This window comes from Lemur catta, chromosome 2, assembly GCF_020740605.2.
Source record: "Lemur catta isolate mLemCat1 chromosome 2, mLemCat1.pri, whole genome shotgun sequence".
Classification (NCBI taxonomy): domain Eukaryota; kingdom Metazoa; phylum Chordata; class Mammalia; order Primates; family Lemuridae; genus Lemur; species Lemur catta.
Genome location: NC_059129.1, coordinates 101,925,922 through 101,953,748, shown reverse-complemented (window position 1 = coordinate 101,953,748; position 27,827 = coordinate 101,925,922). Strand labels below are relative to the sequence as shown.

General features: G+C 40.7%; 1 protein-coding gene and 1 long non-coding RNA gene across 8 annotated transcripts in view; one reads left to right on the top strand and one right to left on the bottom strand.

Annotated features, from left to right (window-relative positions):
• LOC123633144 overlaps positions 1-27,827 on the bottom strand; it is a 153,384-nt gene that overhangs the window by 69,791 nt on the left and 55,766 nt on the right. For all 7 annotated transcript variants that reach the window (XM_045544145.1, XM_045544146.1, XM_045544143.1 and 4 more), the window contains exons 15-22: positions 19,550-19,742; positions 17,025-17,152; positions 11,479-11,679; positions 10,615-10,736; positions 8,858-9,086; positions 5,981-6,183; positions 3,474-3,629; positions 929-1,022 (exon numbers count right to left, since the gene is read on the bottom strand). In XM_045544145.1, the coding sequence (XP_045400101.1) occupies positions 929-1,022; positions 3,474-3,629; positions 5,981-6,183; positions 8,858-9,086; positions 10,615-10,736; positions 11,479-11,679; positions 17,025-17,152; positions 19,550-19,742 (1,326 nt within the window). The remainder of the gene's footprint in view (positions 1-928; positions 1,023-3,473; positions 3,630-5,980; positions 6,184-8,857; positions 9,087-10,614; positions 10,737-11,478; positions 11,680-17,024; positions 17,153-19,549; positions 19,743-27,827) is intronic.
• On the top strand, positions 2,235-19,839 carry LOC123633147. Its single transcript, XR_006733554.1, has 5 exons — positions 2,235-2,348; positions 5,530-5,616; positions 17,015-17,167; positions 19,233-19,308; positions 19,570-19,839. It is a non-coding gene; the product is annotated as an uncharacterized LOC123633147 (long non-coding RNA).

Here is a 27,827-nt window from a genome sequence, read left to right as displayed (position 1 = left end):
TAGTCTCTCTCTCAGCAGCACTTCATCCCAGGAAGGCAGCCTCCAGGGCTGATTTGCTCTGTAGCTGGACACCATCAGGTTTCCCCAAAGGTCTGATAAGGATGAGTAGCCTCTGAAGAACTAGCAAACATGTGCTCAGTGCTCCTGTAAGCCAAGATTAGATCAATGTTTTTAAAAATACACACATAGAAGCAAAAAATCCAAGTGGCAGGGAAAATAACAGCACCCACCTGGTTTAAAAAGATTGGATAAAAGTTCAAATAACAAGTGTGTATTTTAAAAGCCTTATGCAAAGATAGTTCACTACGTGTGCTTCTTTTTAGTAGCTAACAGAAGTTATTACAAGTGGTGTTGCAATCTCTATGGTTCAAACCAGGGTAATGTGCACATCAAATAAGGCAAGGCCATTGCTATGATTTGAACATGTCCTGCAAAGGTTCATGTGTTAGGAGGCAGGGCCTAATAAGAAGTGATTGGGTCATGAGAACAGAGCCCTCATGAATGGATCAGTGTCATTATAGCAGGAACACGTTTTTTCTTGCAAGAGTGGGCTGTTACAAAAGTCAGCTTAGCTTGCTCTTGCAGTCTTTTTCACGTTTGCTTGTCTTTCAGCTTTTCTGCCATGTTATGTTGTAGTACAAAAGCCCTTGCCACCCTTTGCCACCATGCCTTGGACTTCCCAGTATCTAGGACCATGAGCCAAATAAAATTATTTTCTTTATAAGTTACCAGGTCTCAGATATTTTGCAATAGCAACAGAAAATGGACTAAGACAACTGTCAGATTATTTATGAAGTTGGAAGCGCTTCTTATAGATGGGAGCTAAATTTATATGCATAAGTATTATGATTTTTTTTTAAAGAAATACATGAGCAAATTGCTTTATTTTAGTCTATTTTCTTTTTAAAAAATAAATTAAATGATTTACCTTAAGGATGGCTTCCTTTGTATAAAAACTAAATTTGCCAACTTGGTTATCATCTAACTCAGAGATGGCTAAGACAAGAGTAGGAGGAGAATATCTGCAAGAAGAAATATGAAGTTGTTTTGATGTGACATGCCACTGATTAAGAAATGCCCATTCTGATGGAACAGAATGGCACGTGATCAGATCTGAAAAGTCAGTAGTAATAGCAAATGCAAAGTTTTATCCAAGACGATATTTCAGTTGAAAGACCATGAGTACTCTGGTGTTTTTTCAGTCCTTATTGGACTTGATCTGTCTGCAGTTTGGTTGTGGTAACCATGCCATAGTGTTTGAAATTCTTTTCTCTTGATCTCCCTACCACTACTCTGTCTTTTCCTCGTACCTTCTTGACCAGAGCTGTTCAGGATCCCTCACTGACTCTTCCCATTGAATACCCTCCTAAATGCTGTCCAATTATTACTTTCTCTTGTGGTCCCAACAACCATCTAGATAGTCTTTACAGCCAAGTTCCCACCTTGGGACATGGTCCTTTGTCTATAACTATGAGACCTTTTCAAGTAATTTCATATCTAACAATCTTTTTCTCTTCATCTGTAAATGGAGATATCACCTATCTCATATTAAGCGGGATAATATGCATGAATGTGCTTTTTAAAATGTAAGTTGAAACACTCATGATGTCTGTTGTAGTTGGCCCTCCATATCTCTGGGTTCTGCATTTGGATTCAACCAACAACAGATAAAAAAATATTTGAAGAAATAAAACAACAAAAGGTAACAATACAGCAATAAAAAATAATGTAAACAAAACCCACATAGTATAACAACTATTTACATAGCATTTACATTGTATTAATTAATAATGCAGAGATGATTTAATGTATAAGAGGGGATGTGAGCAGGTTATACACAAACACTATACCCTTTTATATAAGGGACTTGAGCATCCTTGGATTTTGGTAACGAAGGGAGTCCTGGAACCAATCCCCCATGAACACCGAGGGACAACTATATATGTTGTTGTTATAATGGCACTCCAAAGTGGCAACTTTAAGAAATTAACATACATAAAATAAATACAAACTCAAGACACAAGTTCTTTGAATGCGTAAACCCTGCCCTGGGAATTTGGAAGGTTTCCCTTCTCTTGCAGCACCTCTGGGTCATCACTGGGAGGACCAATCATGGCTTGGCCAGACCACAGAGCATTCAGAGAGTTTGTGCTGATTGGTGGATTTCAACTGAACAAAAATGTGCCCTATTTTCACAGCAGTATAAAATACTAGCTCAGCAGGAGGACCTTGAAGAGCCAGAGAATAGTGCAGCTCCAGACATTTTTTTCCAGTTGGAGACCTAGCCTCGCCCGAGGCCCGATCACACTTCCTGCCTTGGCTTCTGCGGATATCTCTGTGTCCTTACAGTAAGTCATGTTTTGGTTTATCTAGTGCGGCAAGATAGTGCAGGGAAGGTTTTGCCTGCAGGGCATATTTGGCCATGTCTGGAGACATCTTTGATGTCAGAAACAGTGGAAGAGGGGTGTGGGGTATTGGGGTACTACTGGCATCTACTGGGTAGAAGTCAGGAATGCTGCTAAACAACCTAAGTCACACAGGACAGTCCCCCATAACAAAGATTTATCCTTCCCCAAATTTCAGTAGTGCCAAAGTTGAGAAATCCTGGGATACTGTATTCTCTCATTCTAACCCCTTCCTTCCACCCCTGCTCCTTTAGCTCACTAACACATCAGAGTTATATTTTGAGCAGTGATCCACATTAGCAAAACAGAGGTGACTTTGCCTCCTTGGAGTCACTTTTTCCTTCCCCTAGGGGGAAGGGCAGACTAGCAGAGAAGGAAAGCAGAGGGAGACAGAAGTTTCTCTTCCTTACACATCAAAGGCTGTGTGAGGAAAAAAAGAAGATTCCTTCTCCCGACTGAGTAGATTCATGATCTGTTACTAGCAAGAGTGTTTTCTTTTCGGCAATGGGCTGAATCCGTGGGCATGAGAGGGAGGTTTCACTGGTTTGAATTGGCTTCCGCCACTAACCAACAAAGGAGCCTGACAGATCCTGCCTACATGTTAGATTTATACAGTGTGGTATAGTTTCAAGGAAACAACTGCTCAGAAAACTTATGTGACTTCTTTCTGGTTCCAAAGACAGTGAGGGAAGAAACCTGAACTTCTGATTCACGGCGCTTGCCCCATCAGACCAACCCTCACACCCCCTTCTACCCAGAAGTAACATGTTCTGGGAAGCTGCTGAGCCTGCGATTTCATCAGATCTGCGTGCTCTGACGTGGTGTTTTCATCTCTCAGTTACTCAGTGTTTTTAAATCCAACTGTCCCCCTCAATTGAGATCTTATCTTTCCCCCCTTATTAAAAAGAGAAAGAAAAAGAAAAAAACCCAGCATCACGGCAGATAGAATATAAAAAGAAAATTTAGAAATGTGATTGCACTTGCATGTCCAACGGTGAGAGGGATTATTTTTCACTGGTTATTGATTCCACCACTACAGTATTTTCACTTCGACCCTCTCAAGCTCACCTGTCTACCCGGCTGCTGTCCTCCAGCAGAGAGGTTATAAAGACAGGAGGTGGTTGGTCCACCTTGTCCTTGTGTGATGCAAATTCAAAGTGAACAGGCCTCAGATACAAATGGAACTCTTCAAAACCCATCTCCCATGCCAATTCCTTATAGAGCCTAAAAGAAAAAAAAAAAAAAAAGAGAGAGAGAGAGCCAAGGACATTTGTTAGTGCTTTCTCCTAAAAGAAAGCAGGTGACAAGAAAACCAAAACACCTGAACAAGCACAAAAACAAAAGCCAAACAAGAGTAAGCCCAGGACTGCCCGCGAGGTGAATGAGCAACAAAGGTCTTAAGTTCTGCTCTTGCTGTGATAATTACAGACGGTAGGAGATATGCTTGAATGCTTTCTCAACTCTCATTTCCTACAAGCCAGCCACTGACCTCAGAGCCCCCATGAGGTCACCAATGTGCCTCAATACAACGTTCACCATCTTCTCTTTGGGCTCCTCACAGCCAGCCTCTCTGTCCCCTTCTTGAGGAACATCTTTATTCTCCTGGATCCGGGAACTGCTTGCTCCTGCCTAACGACCACTCTCTCTGTCTTCACTGGCTTCTCCTCCTCCTTGTTTTCAAATTCTGATGTTTCCTGGGGTTCCAAACCTGGCCCTCTTCTCATCTACTACATCTCTTCTTTGGCTGGGGACTATGTGCAACCCCAGGCCCCCAGATCATTCGTGTAAGAACCTGTGACATTTGTCTCTGTCCTGACTGGAGACTCTGAGCTCCAATCCCAAGTCCATGGGGCTTGCAGTGTGGCTCCATGTAGATGTCTCTCTGGCATCTCAGCTTTACATGTCTACAATGCTTTCCCCCTTCCCTAACACCCCAATTCTAACACATTCCTCCCTCTTGAGAAGTTGGCGCATGAAGCCTTAATTCTTGGCACCTGTATTAGTTTGCTAGGGCTGCTCTAACAAAGTACCACAGAAACACACTAAGTATTCAGTGGCTTAAACAACAGAAATTTATTGTTTCAGTCCTAGAGGCTAGAAGTCTGTGGTCAAGGTGTCAGCAGGGCTGGTTCCTGTGAGAGAAAGATCTGTTTCAGGCCTCTCTCGTTGGCTCTAGATGGCTGTCTTCTCCCTCTGCCTTCACATGGTCTTCCCTCTGTGTGTCTGTGTCCAGATTTCCTCTTCTTATAAGGACACTGGTCATATTGGATCGGGACCCACCCTAATAACTTCAGTTTAATTTGATTACCTCTATAAAGACCATATCTCCAAATAATGTCACATTCTGAGGTGCTAAGGATTAGGACTTGAACATGAGAATTTTGGAGGGATACAATTCAACCCCTAACAGCCCATCTTCTAGGAGACTCTCCCTGATCCATTTAGAAAGAACGAGATACCTCCTTTTCTGTACTCCCTTAGCATTTTGTTCATATGAGTAGAATGTCATTATACTGCATTATGGGTAATTTTTCATTATGACCTCCCTGCAAGGCAAGGATCATAAATTATGCAGAAAAGTTAATAATATCTTGACTAGTAGTTTGAATTCTGCTCTTACTACTTTCTGGTTGTATGATCTCAGAAAAATTACTTAATTTTATGAAGCTCTATTTCCTTGCTGATAAAATGTTAATGTAACCTACCTCATAAGGATATTCTGAGAATTAAATGAAATAATACACATGAAGTCCCCAGTAGAGACCCTGGCCACAGCGGGCTCTTAATAATGGTTGGTGGTGGCTGACTGGACTCTTTGTCTATGAGGGCCTCTCATGGGAACCAGGGTACAACAGCACTCATATAATTTTTTACTTCTTTTTCTTTTTCTCATTTTTACTTATTTTTCTTTCTGACACCTGCACTCATACATATTTGCAACCAACCCTCTAGTTTCATATGTTTCCTGCTTATGGAACATGTGTGCTTGACATCTTACCATCATTTCATACCCATACCTAAAACATAACTCATTGATTTCTTCTCCTACCCACTGAACCCTCCCCTACCTCTGTCAGACCTATTGATAGACGCTGTCAGTGACTCATCTCTCTCCTTTCTCCAGGGCCTCTGCTATTCAACTTCATTACATTCAAGAGCAAATTCAATCCACATTCCCTGAGTGTCTGATGTGGTTCAGGCCCCATACCAGGTAATGGGATATCATGGTAAACAATGTTGATGGGGCTTTTGCATTCAAGGAGCTTATGCTCACAGGAAAACCAGTAAGCCAATATTAAGCATCTAATTACAAGAAAATGTGCTGAATGGAGAGAAAACCAGGTGCCAGTAGGAGGACTTAGCCTACTTGAGTGGTCAGAGGGGAATGTGGGGAGGCTTGCAAGACAGAAGGAACAAGGGAGCCAGTGATCATTTCAGCCATTTAGAAAACTCACTCTGGCTGCTTTGGGGCAGAGAGGGGGACATGGCTTGTAGGCAGGGAGACCCATGGTTTGTTATTCCCCAGGTTTTGCCACCAAACATATTCCACCTGGATCCTCTGTCCCCCTACTCACCAAGCTAAGTGTGCACTCTCCACACTCAGTTCTACCAGCCGGTGGTGGAGGGTCAAGAGTTCCAGAAGTTTGGAATACGTCTCCAGTTGCAGCACATGAGAATCTTGTCCTTGTTTCTGTCCTTCATCTACTGCAGACTTGAGTGCAAGCAGGCCTATTTCCTCCACGAGAAAGGGATCTCCCATCACTTTAGCTGAAAACAGCTGAAAGCAAACAAAGTGCTTTTTAAAAAATAAAAGAAGAAATTCCACATTAAAAAAATACTGTCAGCTGGGCATGTTGGCTCATGCATGTAATCCCAGGGCTTTGGGAGGTCAAGGCAAGAGGATCACTTGAGGCCAGGTGTTTGAGACCAGCCTGAGCAACACAGAGAGACTCTGTCTCTACAAAAAAGAAGAAAAATTAGCCAGGCGTGGTGGCGCATGCCTGTAGTCCCAGCTACTCAGGAGGCTGAGGCGGAAGGATCACTTGAGCCCAAGAGTTTGAGGTTGCTGTGAACTGTGATGGCACCACTGCAGCTCAGCCTGGGCAACAAAGTGAGACCCTATCTCTTAAAAAAAAAAAAAAAATACTGTCAGTGGCACAGACTGTGGATCCAGTTTTCCTGGCCTCAAGTCCTAGCTCCTCCACTTACAAACTATAAGATTTGGGGCAATTTACTCAATTTCGCCTTCACAGTTTTCTCATCTATAAATTGGGGATAAAGATAACAACAGTACCTACTAGATACTAATAGATAATAACTACCTAATAGGGCTGTAGAGAGGGTTAAATGAGTTAATATATGCAAAAGTATTTGCTGTTACATTATTATAAATGTTTTGAGTCTAAATAAATAATATAAATGCCAAAGACAACCTAAATAGAAGTCCCTGACTTTTAAAAGTATTTTGGTGGCCAATAACAATAATTTTTTATAAACCCCTAATTGCAGTTTCAAAATTTCAAAGTGTTTTTTACATATATTAACTCATTTTTATTTTCATAAGATCCCCATGAAGCAGGCATCTCAGATATCACTATTCCCCTTCATCTACGAGGGATTGTTAGCAACACTGACACTTTCCAAGGTCCCACAGGAGTACCAACAGCAAACTTAGGTTTCCTAATTCCAAATTCAGTGCTGTGGAGTGTACCCAACTGCCTTTACAGTCCTCCTTCACTCAGAGCAGGCCCTGAGTGATTTGTGAAGCAGCCACATTGTCCTTTAACGTCCTTCTGCCTTGGTGAGCACCTCTGCTCTAACGTCTTTGCTGTCCTCTAACATACCACGCCCAGCAACGACCCATTTTGGGGAACCCCTATCTGCCTTTCCCTGTTCGGCTCCCAAGGGAACATAAGCTTCCTTGTTTACCTACTCATCTACCAAAGCACCTGGCTACTCAAGAATGCTATTTCTAGGGTTTTAGTCTTCCAGTGTGATAACAAAGAGACCTGTTACATTCCTGCATGTCTTCTGAGGGCAATATCTCCTCCATTTTCTGACCCAATACAAATAGTTAATCGGAATATTTATCACTTCTAGGTCCAAATTTGAACACATTTCAAAAATTTTAATTAAAACTATTTGGCATCAGTGGGAGACTAGACAGGTATCCCAGATATTCAATATAATTTATAAGAGAATTTCAAATACATTTTAAAAATATAGTGCTGTAGTCAATGTGAAAAAATCTTCAATTAATGGTAGTAGGATAAATGGATGGTAATTTTGGAAAAAATTCAGTTTTAACTTGTACCTCACATCTCTCTCTCTCTCTCTCTCTCTCTCTCTCTCTCTCTCTCACACACACACACACACACACTCTCTCTCTCTCTCCCTCTCTCCAGTGAAATATTAAAGGAGTCAATTGTTTTTAAAATACAACCAAATCCTTAAAAAATTACAATGAGACAAATATGAAACATCTGGAGGAAGATTTTTTTTCCTGAATTTAGGAGGATAGAGGAAATCACAAAGGAAATGATCAATAGATTTGACTCTACGAAAATAAATTTCTGTTAAAAAAATAGAAAGACAGCTGGAGAAATATTGGCAGAAAATGATAGACAAAGAGGTTAAAGTTTTTATTTAACAAAAGCCTATGTAAGTAGACAGGAACGACATTAGGATTCCAGCAGATAAATAAAGGGAAACAAAAGAAAATTTATAAAAATAGTAACAAAACATTTGGAAGAACATTTAATCTCAATAAATAGCAAGGAAATGCAAATTTACTGCATAATGCCTCCTTTTATGTATATGTAGATATTAGCACATACATTATATGCTTTTGCCTAACACTGCATAGCAGAACTGGTACTTTTGTACATTATTGGTGGTACTATAAGTTGGCACAACTTTTTGGAAAGGAATCTGCCAATATGTACACAAAGGTTTGTTTTTGTTTTTTCGAGACAGGTTCGCACTCTGTTGCCTGGTTTTGAGTGTACTGGTGTGATCATAGCTCACTGCAACCTCAAATTCCTGGGCCCAAGTGATCCTCCTGCCTCATCCTCCTAAGTAGCTGGGACTTGATTCAGGACAAAAAAGAGTCATTTTAGGATGACTATTAGTGAAAAGAAAATGTATAATTTTTAATTTAAAATACTGTTAAAATCTAAATAATAAGCCAGAAAACATTTTCCACATACATATATATATCACTCTTTTAATTTTAATTGTTGCTGCATCCTTATAAATTAGAAACTTTGACTCTATCCCCCCATCCCCCCTGCAAATCACATAAAAATTTTGGCAAAGCCTATGACTGTGATCTGTCTCTGGCCAAATTGGGGGGAATGGAGCCAAACAGAAAAACAGAGCTAAATAGTAACATCTGGAAGGAAACGTTCTTTTTGCCAAAGACCCAACTACCCCCTTCAGAGAGAACCTACATCTTTCTGGAGCTGAGTGCTGTACCAGGCCTCGGGCTTGGCTGGAGTGAGCCACAGGTCCAGGGCCAGCCACAGGACACGTCGCTCTAGCACGGCGAGGCCACTGGCTGACGTGGGTCTGCAGGCGTGGCGGGCCTCTCGGAGGAGGTGCTCTAGGGCTCTGGGGATGAGCGCAGCCAGGCCGAGGGAAGGGTGGAACTCCAGCAGATAAACATTTTTCAAAGCCGGGCTTGAAGAAGAGGAACAATGAATGGCAATTTTACACAACAAAGAACTTAATCTGTTTCTGAAGATATTTGAATTTTATATTTTTATAGACCAGTAAAACAGCTCCTATAGGTCCAGAGCATTATTTAAAATACTGGGAGCTCAGAGGGATCTCAGAGTCTGTTCAGGGAACCCACTGGGTTATACAGCGTACTCTTTGCTTTAATGGGAACCCTTTTAAAACTGAAAGACATGGGTGTATATTCTAAATGCCCAATAAGAATAATATTAAATCCGTATACAGCAAAACTGTCAATATTTCAGTAATGAATATTTAGTCAAATATCTGAAAAAAAAAACTCAAAAGAAAGTGACTAAAACAAACAATTTCCATGGTTATTAGTTTCTATTTTTCACTTGAATCTTTTTCCGTTGTTTCCCAAAATGTTAATGGACAAAGACAATTTTTAAATTCTGTATACAACTGCTGGAATCATTCACATTGGCTGTAAGGCTGTTATATTCTATAAATGTATGAGACCACAATAGGTTATTCCTTTGGAAATAAAGGACACAGCACAAGTCAAGGGTCCTTCTGTACCTACAGAGAACTGAAGAATATAACATTTCCCTTTAAATCTGTGCAAATAGGATCCTTCTCAGTCCTGCATTTAAAAAAAATATAGCCCCAAGTCTGGAAAGGAATCTCACCTAGCAAATAACATTCGCTTCTGAGACTATTCTGGCAGGTTTTAATATCCATATAGCTCTAGCCTGTTCTGCCAAAAATCATTTCCTGAATAGTAGATTCTTGCCATAGCAAACTACACACACACAGCTGGTGTCTTCAGTTTATTGCAGAGAAGAATTCAGTCCCAAGAAAGGGCTATGGAGAAAATGCAGACTTTTGTGCCTAGAAGCCTGGGGCTCTTTCTCAAGAAATGAGGATAGAATCTCAGCTATCAGCTTGCAGGGCACCCTGACTGTCCCCTACCACAGCTGTTTCCCTGTTCCCTCTACCCTCAAAGGCTGGAAGGGAATGAGAGGGCTGGTCCTGCTATATGTGAGTGGGTGACAAGGTGTATACCCTCTCTGAGTGGCCTCAGGGAATTTAACTCTGCTCCTTAAAGGGGTGGGAGTCACAAGGTAAGTCTGCAGAAACCTCTTTAGTGACACTTGCTAGAATAAAGAAATTTCTTTTTAAGAAACTTTTAAGCACATCCATGTTTCATATATGTGGACTTGTGTGACATCTCTGGTTAAATCCTATAACAGCGTTTCAAGAGCAACTGCTTCCCCTCCCCCCAGGACTTATCATAGGAATGATGATTTTGCACCCAGTGGCGTCAGTTTAAATTCTAGTCTCCTATTTTTTATTATTTACAAATCAAACAGATATTCAAAATTTGAATCCCTCTTTTGTGGCTTTTATACCTATTTCTCTCATCTCCCAAATACTTGAGAGGTACTTATAGTGTTTAGATTTAACATTATACCCTTAATTAATCTAGAAGATTAAAGTGAAATGTCTAAAGACAACGCCAACTTACTAGCTATTGTTGATGGAAATAAGTTGTTTGCAAATTATGTTAAGGGGAAGTCCAAATTTATTGCTATTGTCTAGATGATCATCTCGCCAAAGCCTCTGGACATACTCCCTCTGATGCTCTATCTAAAAATGTAGCATAAATGTTAAAATTAGAAAAGTTAAACTTTCCCATGGACATGAGTTATGAGTCTTGACATGAGAAGGATCTCATTCCTTTGTGTCTCTTCATCATTTGACTAATTTTCACCCAGACATTGTTTTGAAGACTCGTTTGAAACAAGACATGCTGGTCTCTCTCAGTCTGAGCCAGTCAGCAGAGGGAAGGAAAAAAAGCAACCAAATTCAGATAATTTTAAGAGGTGAAAGGGAAAATTTCTTTCTGTTAAATAAATCACTACATGGAAAAAATTCCAACCAGGTTGCAACAATCCTTTGTCTCCTGCTTGCTCCATGCCATTGGCTTTTCCCTACAGGACATACAATGTTTCGTTTCTTTCAGCGTCCTAAAAATAATCACAAAATTTTTTAAATAAACACAATTTTATACATTAATGTCTTGAAAAGATGTATCATTAGTTCTTCTTTCATTAGTTCTTCTGGTAAACTCTACGATGTAATGAAAACTGAGATCATCAATTCCTTGTGGACTAGTAACTGTAATTAGGGTGGAAATCTTCCTTTAAGACCATAGTTGTACTTGGAATCCAACAATGCAAATGACCTTACAAATAAACATGTTGAACATGCCGCCCTAGAAAACCCAGATTCCAGATCTGCAATGATTGGAAAACATTATTTTCATTTCTGGCCTGTGTTTGCCATCCTCTTCTCACATGTAATATTTTAAAAACCCAACTGTACTTACTTGCTGGTTGAGGATGCCCCTCACTAGCTGCAGGTGAAGCCTCAGGCAGGTGCATTCGTCTTGGTAGGCCTTAATAAAATAAGGGTGGCTGAGATCAAACCTCGGGCGCCGGTGCATGATGTCCGTCATTACCTGTGCTAAAGCAAACCTCTGCTCGGGGTCCAACGTGTGCTGATAGGCTTCATAGTAACTGTCAAGAAGCTGCAAGTAAAGTTGATAGTCAGGGAACAACGGAGGCAGCCCTAGGGCCCAGCAACGAGAGGGGCAGATGTGGCACCATAGGACTCAGTGCCATCAATTGGCCCACAGGCAGAATTAGGGAGGGCCAGGGAAAGAACACACGCTTTGAAGCCAGAACGAGATTTGAGTTTGCCCTTCTGCATCCATCCCCTCTTCCCCTGGTCTCCATAAATAAAAAGGGGATTATATACTCAATAACATATGTAATAATTATAAGCTCCAATGAGACAACACATTCAAAGGCACTTCATCAAATATATTTATCTGTTTTCTTTAAGGACCCGTTCTTCTTCCTCCGTTTATTCTATCACCAAAGCTAGGAAGGTGGCTTCTTGTCTTCTACATCCTCAGCCCTATTTTTGATCCCTTCTCTTTGATAGTTTGCCCAAATTTCACCTGCATAAAAATGATGGGGGTGGTAAAATGGAAGGCTGAGGGTAAAAGTGCTTCCTAAATACAAAATGATTTACCCCAGACTGGACTCCTCTAGGAAGGGCCTTGGAAATAAACAGAACTCTCAAAGCCACCAAGTGTGCAAAACCCCAACCGAGCTTCAGTTTTAGTGGCGTTCACAAGTCTTTTCTACAAACTGAAGAAAGCTTCCAGACACTAACAGTTGAAGAGCGTTCTTAGTGTGGGAATTCAGAAAGAGATGCCTCTTTATTTTGCTTTTACATTTGTCTGTGAGCTTAAGGAATTTCTATTCTGTATGTGATTAGTCATGATGCTAAGCAGAAAAAGCTCTTCAGAGATCACTGGGTTTGAATACCAAGCTGGGCCCCTCGGCCAAGATAAGTAGTGCTGATTGATGCAGTACATAATAAACCCTTTCTCCTGTTAATCTGTCTTTGGTACGTTTAGTTTTCATGGCCCAGACACTGAATCTAAGGCAGCAGAGGAAAAACTTTTCCCTCCTCTACACAAGAGAGTTGAACACTTGAGAATGAATAGCACTTTAGGAATCAAATGCTGCTCAAGGCGGAAGGAGCCTAGGGCACTTTATTTAGCACCCAGCTTTGTAGGATGACCTTTGGGAAACACTGGTCTAAGGGATCTTAGATCAACCTTAGCATGAAAATGAAAACACAAGAGGATGCTAAAAGTTCAAGCCACAGAAGATGGTCCACAGGTTAGAAATTCACACATCAAGAGCCAGATGGCAGGGAAGGTGGAGATTCCCTTGCCTTTAAATGAGCCCTGAGGAAAATGAAGCAAGCAAGGTGATCTAAATTACCTTGTTCTGTACACCGAGCTCTACTCTTGAATAACATTTACTTATTAAATAGCAGAAGATAAAACAGAAATGAAGGAGGAATGCCCGGCTGGGGTAACAAGGGTGTCACTTAGTAGCCCCAGGTGGAGATTAGGGAAGAAACAATTACTTCCCTAATTCATTCGGGACTAACTTGAATCTTTTGGGCTGGGCCAGGGCAATCCCAGGAACTGCTTTATGGTATTTACACTTCCTTGACCTGTTTTTGTACAAAGATCCCAATTGTTTGGTTATTTGGCAGAGGAAGTTTGTAGGGAGTTGGAGGAGGGTTCTAGCTGGTGATTCTAATCTGGTGATACCCGATTGCAGAGGCCTGGGCTAAGTTGCCATGCTCACTATTGTTGTTGATAGGGTTGTCAGATTTAGTACATAAAAATGTAGGACATTCAGTCCAATTTGAAGTTCAGATAAGTAACAAATAGTTTTTTTAGTACGTCACAAATCTTGCAATATTTTATTGGTAACCTTAGCTGTTGAGAAGGAAAATGTGGCTCTCTTTTTAAATTGATGAGGCTTCTTCAAGCTTTGGGCTCAACCTCAAGCAGCTCTCAGATGGACAGTTGCATAATTTTATTATGAATTCTTTCCCAACAGGGGTGGGACCATGATCTTTCTGCCTCATGGGTTCTATTTATTATCTGTTTGCTAACTGGCCCGTATCCATTTAAACTCTGGGCTGGTATTTGTCTAAGAAGTCTCCCCAGCCTGTCAAATGTCACTTGTGTGTGTCAAGGGCCAACTCTCAGGCAAAAATAATATGCAGTGCACACTGATAGTAGGCGTCAAATATTGGAGAGAATAGGAAAATAGACAAAATAAATAACCTCAAACCTTACTGTGTTATATTATTTTTACTTCAAACTTTTTTTTTGTTTGTTTCTGGGATTTAAAAACTTTTTAAAATAGTATTTTAGGTCAAAACAGAAAGTGCAAAACAAAACCATTGCTAGACCCAACTTGTCAGAGGAATTTGGTTTTTATTCCTTTTCAAAGGAATAATACATAAAAATCTTTTTAGTGCTGCATTCACTAACTCAAATTATCCTTTACACGTGTCCTTTAGTGGTCGTGGAGAGAACCAGCAGATGGTAAAGTGTCACTTAGGAGCCGGTGCAGCTGATACCTGGCTTCTCTGAGCCCCTTAATCCACCTAAATTCACACCAGCTCTAATTTTATGAGCTTTCATACATAATATGGTTATTTTAAGGATTTAAAAGAACCCAATATGTTCAAGCAATTCTTAACTCTAGTGATACCAGTATACTTAACAATCAAAAACAGCTGAGGAAACTTGGCAATAGAATCAGTACTGGGGGAAATCAATTGTACTTTAGATAGAAATCTGGCTTATCCATTAAAAATAGGCTCCTTTGACAGAATTTCTGACTTAGAAGGCCATATTTTACAGTCTTGGCACAGATAGCTCAGTTTCTATAGGGAACCTATTCTCAGGGTAGAAAGGAGGGAGGTATTTTCAACAATTGTTTTTCAGTTAAAATAGTTTTATTCACCATAGAAGAAACTAGTGGACAGCCCTGAGAGCTTAGCACAGAATGAATCATAGGCTAAAGTGTGGAGAAATCTGTTTTTCAGTCTTCTCTGCCTTTCTATTCTCTTGCCATTGACTCCTGCCTGGACTGTCCCACAGGAGGCCTAGAAGCATTGAAAGGAAAGGTGGGGAGAGAGAGAAGATAGAAAAGGGAGGCTGTTTAAAATTCATACCTGGACCAGTAAACCTGCCATTTAGGGATTCTGTCTTATTTACATTTCATACAACCTCCCCAATAACACTATGCATCTAAAGCTCTCATTTCCTCACTTGATTAAAGTAAGGTTCTAATTGGCAGATTAAGGCTGCAGACAAACCCTGTAGAGACCAGCTATCTTTGAAAAGAGGAATATTTTTTCAAAGTCCAAGGCTTGCACCCTTTCAGCCCAGCTAGTTGTTTTCCAAACATCGGGTAACCTACATCTCTATGAGTAACAGACCAGAGAGTAGATGAAGTGGTGAACCATCTATTCTACTAGAAAAACAATTCAAAGAAAACATTTCCACTTCCCCATCTTCTGACCACATCACAGTGCATTGTAACCTGGTTTCTACCACCACAACTCTTCTGAAAGGGTTCTACAAAGCTGCCAAAGACTGCCTGACCAATCTGCTTGGTTTTAGGAGTTATTTTTCTTGTTTCACTGCACTCCATGCTTGTAACCATCCTCTCCTAATTAAAACTGTTTTTTCCATTGGTTCTCACAATACTATATCTTCCTTGTTTTCCTCCAGTCTTTAAATTTAACTACTCCTTCCTGTTCCATGACCTGCCCCTTAAGTGTAGGTGTTACCCAGGGACTCACTTCAGATGTCTCTAGCTTTTCCCAGTTGTTGTGATTCATTGCTATGGCTCAACTTCCACATTCATATCTCAGTTCATGCCTGCTCCTGAGCTTCAAACCTATAGCTCCCCACCAAACACTCACACCTGGGTTTTAGCAACCCCCCTCAAAAGCCTTGTTGTCCTAGGGTCAATATTATTTTCCTCTAAAGACCCTTCCACTTCCTGCTTTCTGTTACAGTTAATATCCTCTTCCCTGACCCTAAGGAAATCATTTGAATTCCACCCTTACTCTCTTACTCTAACATACAGATGCGGTCTTCCAACCCTGTCATTTTTACGCTTCTGAAAAGTGTTCTCAGGTCTGCTCCCCCTTCCTATTCTCACTGCCACATCCTTAGTCCAGGTCCCCTCCTAACTCTCCAGGTCACTGTTGCAATAACTGCACTCAGGGGCTCTCTAATCCAATCCATTCTCCACACTGACACCCAAGATAGCTGCTGAAACACAGTTATGTTTCTCCACTATGAAAACTCATTAATGGCTCTTCTTTGCTTATTAGGTAAACTCTAAAATGATGAGCAGGCCCTTCACAGGCTGCACCCCAAACACATGCTTAGCGTGTTTCCATCGTGCCTGCCCACCCAGCCACAGCGGCCTTCTTACCATCCCCAAACTGGCCCTTCCCATTTCCACCTCCCTGACGTCGCGAATGCTGTTTCCTCTGCTTAAGAATCTTTTCTTCTCTGTCAGACAACATCTAACTCATCTTTTAGTAACAAGATTAAATATCTATTCCTCTGGGAAGACGTCCTAGCATTTCCTCCATCCCAATAGCCCGTCCCTGCCAGCACAAATCCCTCCCTTTGTGGAGTCCCAGTGGCCCTTCAATATGCCTCAACTGTAGGCTGTTAGCCAGTAGGTTATAAGTTTTGCTTAGAGATTAGATCAACATTTATAGACTACAAATTCCTTAAAGATAGAAAACATCTTCTCTTATTTATCTGTATGTCCCTAATGCCTGGAACAGTACCTGTCAGAGTAAATACTTAATGTTTCATGAATAAACTCCTAACAATTGGTGACTATCAGAAGGGCTGATAATCCGTGCTAAGGACACAAATGAAGAGCAGTACACCTGCAGTTTTTCCATTTATTACTGGAGTATGAACCATTCATGATATGGCGATGACTTAATAACTCATTGCATTGCTTCAAACTCACCCTCATAACTTACTGCACTCCGCACTCCTTGCCCAACAGCTTTCACCCGCCCACATGTGCCATAGCATGATCAGGTCAGTTTGTCTGTGTCTGAAGGCCATGATCAGTCAGTCGGTTTATCTGTGATTAGCAAAGTAAGGCTTGTCCCTGTGACTGCACAGTGAGTGGGAACGGAATCACCGTCCATTCTCACTAAGAGCATACAGATGAGAAAGGCCACAGCCCTCTAACAAATTAGACCTGTAAGATACAGTCGTGTCCTTCACATTTTATTTTTTATGATGAGCAACCACAGTAAAGAAAATAAAATTTAGTACATTCTTGTAAGTAGCTAAGATTATTTAAAATAATTATTGGCTTTATGGAGAGCTTTTCGAAAAGTCCCACTGCGCTTAACAAAAACAAATTTAAAAAAAACGACTGGATTTTCTAAGAATGGTTTTTAATAGATGTTTTGTCTCCTAGGCAAAAATACCTGGCGCTTGTTTTCCAGGAGGGCTGCTTCCCAAGTCCACACGTCATACAGCACGGCAAATCTGTCCACGCCTGCGTGGGCCCATCCCCCGTCCTGCCCACGCTTTGATCCACCGCCCTCTCTGTGACCTGGGAGAGAAGCAGGTGGGAATGATTAGAGACAAGCCTCCAAATGAAGCTGTTTCAATTAGGAATGTGCCCCTCTCGGGGTCTATTAGCTCCACCTCAGGAACAGAAATACTGAACCAATCACTGTGATTCCCAAGAATCAGCTAAAGAACCGTCTGCAAAGACTAGGCCCCAAGTTCATACTTGTTGACTTCTAAATCAATAGGAGTTTTTGTTTTACTTTCTAATTTTAGGTTTAAAGATTAATTTTAGAAATAAAACCAAAATTCAGTTAACAAGTAATCTATGCTAAAATGCCCTCAACCCTACAATTTAAAAGCAAAGCACACATTTCTTCTATAAAAACAGGTCCCCGGTATTTTTACTTAGAGATTAGATCAACATTTATGGACTATAAATTCCTTAAAGATAGAAAACATCTTCTCTTATTTATCTGTATGTCCCTGATCAACAAAGTTCAGTTCAACCTGCTATTTCCATTAACGTTAGCCAAGTCAAAATATTTCAGAGACATTTCCAAGATATTCCTTAATTGCATTAATTACTAACTTAAATTAATAAAACTAATTATTGTCATTATTCAGCTGAAATATTTTTTCACTATATTAATGTTACTTTTCATGACCAGCATTATTATTGCTTCAGATTTTTAAATGGTCTATTTCAGAATGAAATATTTGAAGATAAGAGATTTTTCAGGTGCCGAAGTTTGAGTTCAATAATTATCAGATCAGGCACACCTGTAATCCTAGCACTTTGGGAGGTTGAAGCAGAAGGATTGCTTGAGCCCAGGAGTTTGAGGTTGCTGTGAGCTATGATAATGCCACTGCACTCTACCCAGGGCAACAGAGTAAGATCCTGTCTCAGACTAATAATAATAACAATAATCAAGTATATGATGGGTACTAAGAGAGAGAAAGACTTTGATCAGGAACTTCTTCAGCAGCAGTTGGGAAGTTTCACAATGGATGACTATATTATTTACTAGCTCAATTAAAAGATGCCCATGTGGTTAAATGACTACCGACTAAGTGTTTCAAGCAAATTAAATTCTTAGCAGCTAGAAATAGTTGCATGGTATTATAAATTAGTATGGACAAAAATGATGCATTAATATGTAGGATAACCAGCAAAGATAAAAGTTAAGAGCTGAAATTAAACACCCTGGAAAGTTGGATGCTACTGCTGCATCCTGCGATTCAGATACCAATGGTTGTGGCAAAGATAGGACAAAGAGTTCAATCCTATATTAAATTAATTCTGCCTGGGATCTGAAAAGCTAATTGTCATACTTTCTTTGAGCAGCATTTTATAACAATATAAACATGAATTATCCTTAATTATAGTCTACCTATGTTACAAAATAGCACAGCCCCTTGCTAAATTTCCCTTTAGGTGTTGCAATGGGTCTAGAAATTCTAAGCTCTTTCCAAATGTAATGTTAATGCTGTCATAGTATTCCAAAAGAATATTCTTGGGCCAGGCACAGTGGCTCACACCTGTAATCCTAGCACTCTGGGGGCCGTGGCAGGAGGATTATTTGAGGTAAGGAGTTTGAGACCAGCCTGCGCAAGAGAGAGACCCGTCTCTCCTAAAAATAGAAAAATTAGCCAGTCATCGTGATGTGCGCCCACAGGTGCGCCTACAGGTGACATGCATCCCAGCTACTCAGGAGGCTGAGGCAGGAGAATCGCTTGAGCCCAGAGTTTGAGGTTGTGGAGAGCTATGATGATGCCACGACACTCTACCCAGGGCGACAGAGCGAGACTCTGTCTCAAAAAAAAAAAAAAAAAAAGAAGAAGAATATTCTTACCTCATCTATGTCTAAAATGAGATAAATTTGAGTGATTCCAAAAGGAAGAGAGAATACAGATTATAGGTTACTTGATTACCCTGAGTAATGATTTCTTCATTTGTTCCTCTGGGGCTTGTCTGGCATTTCCGTCGCCAGAACTTTTTGCAACCTGGTGGTTTCCTGTTAGGAACCAAGGGATGTCTCTGCTTCTAAATGCAGTTTCCTCAAGGTCTATCGCTTTTTTAAAAAGTCACTCATTTCACTTGCTTACTTTGCCTCCCTCAGGGCCCTGCACCACATCCCCTGCACCCAGTGGGTGATACAGAAATACCCGTGGGCAGCAAGAGGAGTCTAAACAATGGTAAGAATTACAACCGAGCCCTTAAAGAGCAGTCACATTCTCCATCCAGCTTGTGCTGGAAACAGAACTGTATCTTTCCTAAAGTGGGTGTGTGTGTTGGGAGTGGGGAGCGGTGTGTGCTTCCTGAATTTTCAGATACTCTTGGATATGTGTTTATATGGTGGGGTGGGGAGCATTAAATAGAGCCCTTGGTATTTTTTGTTTATTCTGCCAGTTGATTTTTAAAACTCTGACTTCTCACCCTTTTCTTTCTCAATGTAGCAGCTGGCCACAAGCAGCAGCTCTGCCTCCAGTTCCTTCAGATCACTCAAGGCTGCCTCGTACATGACACGCACGCCTTGCTGGTCCTGGGTGTGGACGCAGCCCCCTCCTGTGCTGTAGGAGTCATCCTGGTTCTCCACTTCGGAGAACTCCATGAATTGGACGCTGTGGACCTGGGGAAAGAAAGCCAAGCCCAGCGGTTACTGGAAAAGGGAGAGCTGTATTTGGCCAGCCCCGACGGGCCAAGCAGCAGCCTTCTGCTCCCACACGGTGGGCAGTCGGCATGAGGCTGGAAACACTCTGAATGCATAAAAAGCTGCGTACAGAAAACATATATTAACAAAGAAATACATAAACAAAGAATGTTGGCAGGGAGAGAGAGTTCCTGAGGTGGATAACTAGCTGATCAGTTTGTTTTCCTGATCAATTCAGCAGTAAGTAGAAAAAGGCAGGCAATGGAGCCTAGTGTTGAAAGTGGTCACTGGAGTTGAAACGCCTCCCTTCTCACCCTGCTCTGCCGGGGTCTCACCGTGGGCACGTCCTCCAGCTACTCTTAGCCTCTGTTTCCTCATCTGTAACATGGGAACAGAGGAGACATCGTAGACCTCAATGGTTGTAGGGTCTCTGTGACACTGTGCATGTGAGGCACTTGAGATCCATAAATTAGCTGTTAAAAACACTTTCGCTTTAATTCTGTAGGAACTTCTAAAATGCAATAGTACAGTCTCCTGTCTTAGTGATGTTCTGGGTTGAATAGTGTCCCCCAAAATTCATGTCTACCTGCAACCTGTGAATGAGACCTTATTTGGAAATAGGAACTTTGCAGATGTAATCAAGTTAAGATGAGGTCATACTACATTAGGGTGGCCCTAGTTCAGTGACTGGGTATCCTTATAGAAAGGACATTTGGAGATAGACACGCAGGGGGAAGGTCATGTGAAGACAGAGGTAGAGATTAGCGCATACGCCAAGGAATGCTAAGGATTGCCAGCAACTACCAGAAGCTAGAAGAGGCGAGGAAAGGTCTCCTCTAGATCCCTCAGAGAAAGCACGCTCCTGCCAGCACCTTGATTTTGGACTTGTAGCCTCCAGAACTGTGAGAGAATAAATTTCCATTGTTGTGAACCACCCAGTTTATGGTTCTTTGTTATGGCAAACCAATACAAGTAGGAGTATTGCAGTCATAATGTTATTTTTCTTAGATAACTGAGGATCTGCTGCTTCCTGAAAATTATTATTCTAATAAGAATCATAATTTCAAACTTCTTGGCTGGGCACAGTGGCTCACGCCTGTAATCCTAGCACTCTGGGAGGCTGAGGGGGTGGATCGCTCGAGGTCAGGAGTTTGAGACCAGCCTGAGCAAGAGCGAGACCCTGTCAATACTAAAAATAGAAAGAAATTATCTGGACAACTAAAAATATATATAGAAAAAATTAGCCGGGCATGGTGGCGCATGTCTGTAGTCCCAGCTACTCGGGAGGCTGAGGCAGGAGGATCACTTAAGCCCAGGGATTTGAGGTTGCTGTGAGCTAGGCTGACGCCACGGCACTCACTCTAGCCTGGGCAACAGAGCGAGACTCTGTCTCAAAACAAACAAACAAACAAACAAACAAACAAACAAAAAACCAATTCAAACTTCTCTACTCTTCTCAAGCCTCTGAACTCACTCCCTCCTGGGCCCAGTCTCCCCTCACTCTCAGCAGAAGCTCCTCCACTTCACCACTCCCCCACACCCCTGCTGTGCTCATGCCTCTCCTTCTTCTTCCCCTTCTCCAAGGCCATTGCCTCCCCATGCTTTGAATCCCATTCCCTCCCACCTCGGGAGCATTCCTTCTCCCTTGGATATCCAACTCATCTCAGCTGGAGCCTTCCCAACTGACCTGAAATGTGTACATCCCTCCCATTTTAAAACTTCCTCACATCCTTTCCCAGGTTCCATGCTATGTCTGTCCTCCCCATCATGGGCCAGCTTCCCAAGATGTTATTTATATTCTCTGTCTCCATTTCTTCACCTCTTACTCTTCAACCCATTCCCATCTGGCCCCTGTCCCCATCAAGCCACCAAATCCCTCTTGCTAAGACCAACTATGGCCATTGCTCTACATCCAGCAAACTTTCTTTAGCTATTTTGGTAACCTCTCAGGGCATCTGACACAGTTTCGTACTCCTGGCTTATTGACTCACTCTCTTCCCCGGGCATCTAGAACTCCACATTCTCTTTGATCTTGCCAGCTTTCCAGCCATTCCTTCTCTGATGCCTTGCGGTGTATTTTTCTTGATCGGGTCATTACCTGGTGGCCACACTCAAGCCCCAATCCTAGGTCCTCATCTCTTCCTCATATATTCCTTCCCTAGGAGGTGGCATATACTTTCACAGCTGGGATCACCATGTTTAGACCATTTGTTCCCCAGTTTACATCTCCAATCCAGACATCCCAGAGCTCCAGACCTACACATCCCAGTACCTAATTGACCTCTGCCCCTGGGCATCTCAAAGCCCCCTCAAATTTAACATGATCAAATTATGCAGGCTTCCCCACCCAAATGTAGGCCATCTCCAGCCCATTTTACTAAATAGCAGCCACTTCCTCTAGAATGAATCATTCCTGACATCTCTTCTGGCTCATGCTACATGTCCAATCTATCACCAAGTCCTGTTGGTTTTACTTCCTATCTCTCAAATCCATCCGCTTCTTTCCATCTCCACCACCCACTAGCCCAGTCCAAGCTGTTATTATCTTTCACGAGGACTGGTCTAGAAGCTTCTAAACTGGTCTAGCCTCCTAATTGTACTATCCACATGCCCTCTGGCCTGGGCTTTCCCTCTTCTCACTCGCTGTTGGCAGAGGATCTTTTGGAAATACACTTTTGATTATTTCACCCCCTCCCCCTGTAATATCCTTAAAAGGCTTCCCATTGCTCACAGAACAAAGTGAAATTCACCTCTCTCTCTAGTCCAGTGCTTCTCAGTTTAGGGTGACTTTGCCCTCCAGAGAATATTTAGCCATGTCTGGAGATACTTTTGGCTGTTACAGCTTAGGGGGAGGAGGTGCTTCTGGCATCTAGTGGGTAGAAGCCAGGGATGGATGCTACTCAATATCCTATAATGGACAGAACAGCCTCACACGACAAAAAATTATCAGGTCCAAAATGTCAATAGCCAAGGTTGAGAAACCCTGGGCTAGTTCCATTTTTCATCACTTTCCATGTGACTTGCTGTGTCCTGGCCACTCCTGTCTTCTTTTGGTGTCCTATGGGTGCCACGCTCCCTCTGGCCACACGTCCTTTGCATAGGTTGTCCCCATTCCGTGGAAGAGTCTCCCTCTCCTCTTTACCTCGTTAAAGCCTTTTCATCTTCCAACCTCAGCTCAATCTTCACTTCCATAAAACCCCTCCACCCTGGCCTCCCTACAGCACCAAATATCTTATCTCTCTTTTGAGGAACTTAATTATGTCACTGTTTTATATTTATTTGTGTGATTTTTGAGCAATATTTGTCTCCCAGGATTAAAAAATACTCTAAGGGTAAAGAGCATGTCTATTTTTGTTCATGATTGAATTCCCATTGCTTAGGACAGGGCCTAACACATAGGGTAATAGAAGCTTAGAAAATATGTTAAATAAAAGAATGGCTGAGTATATGAATGGCTTTTGATACTTTTGCACATAGGTTTCTTTGAGTCTATAACCTATGATCTCTACCTGTAGTTTTAACATATGCCAATAAAAAAATCTTGTGTTTTGCCCTCATAGATTCTGATCTCATGTCACTAAAGTCTAACAATACAGACATTCCATATGGGAAAGATATGGGAAAGATATGGTTCTTGAGGGCAAAAAAAAAAAAAAAAACCAAACAAAAAAAAACCCCTTATTCTTTTTATATATAAAGCACATATATAAAAATTATACATAAACAAATATATGGCATATCTCTGATGTTAACATTTCTTTAGGGGGGTATTAAGGAAAAAAAAAAGTCTAAAAAGGGTATTTGTAGGAGAAGCCATGATGAAAAAAAGGTTAAGAAACATTGGCTTTGTTTTTGCTTTTATATTTTATATATTTTAAATATGCATGTGTTTTATTATGGTAAAATACATATAACATAAAATTTACCATATTTACATGTATAATTCAGTGACATTTACATTCATATTGTGTAACCACCATCACCATACATCTCCAGAATTCTTTTCATCTTGCAAAACTGAAAATCTGTACCCACTAAACAATAACTCCCCATTTTTCCCTCCCCGAAGCCCCTGAAAACCACCATTATACTTTCTGTCTCTATGACTTCGACTACTCTAGGTAGGCATATAAATGGAATCATTTAGTATTTGTCCTTTTGTGACTGGCTTATTTCATTTTGCACAATGTGTTCAAGGTTCATTCATGTCATAGCATGTGTTTCAGGAATTTCCTTTCTGTTTAAGGCTGAATTATATTCCATAGTATTTGCATATCATATTTTGTTTCATTTGTTGATGGACACTTGGATTGCTTCCACCTTTTGGCTATTGTGAATAATACTGCTATGAACATAGGCATATAAATATCTCTTTGAACTCCTGATTTCAATTCTTTTGGCTACATACCCAGAAGTAGAATTGCTGGATCATATAGTAATTCTATTTTTAATTTTTTGAAGAATTTCCATACTGTTTTCCATAGTGGTTGCACCATTTTACATTTCCACCAACAGAGCACAATGGTTCCAGTTTCTCCACATCCTCACCAGCCTTGTTATTTTCTGTTTTTTTAAATATATTTTAAGAAAAACAATCTGATTTTCTTAGTCATTATCCATGACTTATTTAAACTATGGAATTAACTAGTGGCTCCCAATCTTTCATCCTGCACCTATTCATCTTATAAAAGCAAAGCTTTTATAAGTAATCATTTGTTTAGAATCCATTTATCTATAAATTTTAGACAGTCATATCCTGGCTTTCCATAAGCCATCAGCTGGTTTGTGTATACGGCATTGCCTATTGTATAACTACAGGAACCCCTCTGGAACCTTTACAAACAGGGTTGATTATTGTCTGCCTTGATGGCTAATTGCCAATGTCAGAAAGGTGGATGGGGGTGCTCTCTAGGTCCCGTCAGCTCTATGGTTCTATAATCAGTTTTTATGTGCTGTTATATTTTAGATTCTTACTCATTCAAGCTGAAACTTTTAAAACCTTCTAACAAGTAAAAGTGTGAGCATTTCTAAATAATAACTATGTTTCACAATATTTCATCAAGAAAGCATTTCTCTAGCAGGATAGTGTTTGTTTTGCTTTGCTTTTTGCTAAGCTTTAGTCATAAAACTTTTTAATAATAGGAGCTTCCTTTGACTAGAATTCCAAAAGTGAATTTATCATTTCTTTCAAAATGATTGGTACCAGTGGAAAACAGGAAAGATGCTGAGAAAATGACATGTTGCATACAAAAATTAAATGGCCTTCTTAGATTTATAAAGTACCATGTTGGCTCCTATTGGCATTTGGCGCCTGTCTCGTTATATATCAAAATGAGCTCTCCTTAGAGGAAAAAAGGGACAACTTAATGTGTTATACTTAATCCACTTTACTGGAAAAGACCTTTCCCAGTGTTCTTGTACAGAAGAATTTTATAAGACTTTCAGGAAATGGCCACTGGACTGGGTTCTGAAGCTGATGGAAAGCGATAGCATTGTCAAGATGCCTACTTTAATACCATCATCTATTTAAACGGTCATTTTTCACTCTCCCCTCCCATGCCCCATTGTTCAAACTCTTCATATATTCATACATATTCCTTCTCTTTCTGCTATACTTTGCTCTCAGGAGCACAGGAGATGCACTTTAAAGACCAGATGGCCAAATCGCTTCATGCAGGTTTATGGCTCAGTCACTATAATGTTTCCTTATTTCTTTTTTTATTTTAATTGTTTTCACAGACCCTCCCTCTAAAGGTTTTGCTGTCTAGAGAGTTGATCCTTCAAAATTATGCTTGGAGGAATAGCAGAAAGGAGACGGCAATAATTACCTGTTAGGGTATGAAATAATGTGATCTCAGGAATGATTCATATGTTTTCAAGTCTGAAAATTAATTGATGCCAAGGTAACTATTTGCTGTATATAGTAACTATAGGAAAATTGGTGGCCCATCATTCTTTCTTTTACCCTAGTAGCTTCTGCCATCACTAGTTAGTCTGAATTTTAGGCATTTTGGCAGCATAGACAATACTTCTCTGACTAGTTTACCTTTTCCTAAATCATCTTACATTAGTTTCAGATAATAATATTTCAGCCTAAAATTCCCATCAAAATTTGTTGGGTGAATGACTGAATCCATTGGCTACTATCTTTTAAATCTTTTAAACAGAAAATGAAAGATACCTTCTATTCTACCTGTCCTTTTAGTTTGCAGAGGATACATAGTTTATTGTTCTGCGTTTGAACAGTGTGATATACTTTGCAAAACACTTTCATGTATACATGGTCTTTCTGTAATCTCACAACCATTCTGTTATGGGCAGAGCCTTTCTTTTATCAAATAAACATTTATTGCATACTACGTGAAAGATGTATATCCATCTCTCTACTTCCTTTTGCCACCTTAACATCTCATAAGCATCTCAAACTTTCCATGTTCTGAACTGAGATAATACAGCTCTTCCCAACAAATCTGCTCCAACCATATCTGAGATAGCAACTTCACACTTTCAAATGCTCAGGCCAAAACTTTGGAATTAAACTTGACTTCTCTGCCTAGAAATCATGCTAGGTATTGTTGTTGAATGACCATTTGTTAATACTGGCCCAAGACTTTCCTCATGGGATCAAACACACTGGTCCCAAGGAAAGGGGTCTCCATATTAGGAGCTTCTCTGATGTCTGGTAAGCCCAGTGGTCTTACCCCCAGCAGCCTTGGTCCTGGGCCTAGGTGTGATCAACCCGACAGAGTAAGTAGCACCTGTGCCTCCCATCCCTGCATGGGAAAGAATCACACCAACCAGGCCTGGATATTCTGTCACAAATGCTAACAAGGCCATCCCCATGGGGTGTAGCTAAACCACATGGTCCTATTACAGACTCTGACAGAAGGTCACTTCCTTGAGTGGTCTTCTCAAGGTGCGCTGAAGTAATAGCAGCTGGGAGCTTTAAAAGGTGCTGTGATCCCTATCATTCATGAGGGTGCAGGAAAGAAAAATTGCATTACTACTGAGAAGCACCTGCTACAAGGGGGCAGGATGGTATTTGTCTCCCCCTCCTCACCCCAGAATAAACAAACTGAGAGAGGGCTCCTTGGCAAAAAAAAATTTTTTTTTAAATGTCTATTAGCATAATAACATACCACTGCTATGGTAGGATCAACATTAGTAAGAGAAAGATGTATTTGTTTTGTAGGTGTGTTTGTTTTTAAAGTGGCTTAACCCTTTTCTCTAGCTCCACTGAGGGGCAAACTAGGCTTAAGGAGCTAGGATCAAGGGAGGGGGGTGGTGGGGTAAAGGAAGGTCTGAGAGGAAGTCTGTGTGGTGAGGGGACAGGAGTCAGGGGAGCTTGTTAGGAAAGGAGACCAAAGGAGGAAGGGTGTGAAGGTAGAAATCTAGGTGGCTGGGTTGGGAAAATGAGAAAACATTTCCCAATATCTAGAGCTGAACTGTTTAGTACAGTAGCCTCTAGGCACCTGTGGCTATTGAACACTTGAAACGCAGCTTGTCTGAGTTGAAATGTGCTGTCCATATAAAACACACACCAGATTTTGCAAACTTAGTATAAAAATGTATAATATCTCATCAATGATTTCTTAATATTGATTACATGTGGAAATGATAGCATCTTACATACATTGGGCTAAACAGGTTATATTATTAGAATTAATATCCTATGGTTCTTTGTACTTTTCTTCTGGCTACTAGAAAAATTTAAATTATGTATGTGGCTTGCATTCTATTTCCATTGGACAGATTGGACAGTTCTGCTCTAGACTGTGCATACGAACAACAGTTAATGGTAAGATTTTATAGACATAACAGGCATAAATCAGGGGTCACACTAGCTTAGAATATGGCTTGTTATGGTAGCTAAATAGATTTTATGTTTCACATTTGTCAATTTAGTATTTTTAAGAAGATAAAATTCATGTTAACTCTATCTCCAGGAATAAACTTTCTAGAGACTGAAATATTACAAGAGTATCTAAAATAGTCCAATAAAATGTAGGCATTCTCAACTTTGTTCCCAACGAAGGGAGTTGATATGAATTTTGTCTTATTGGC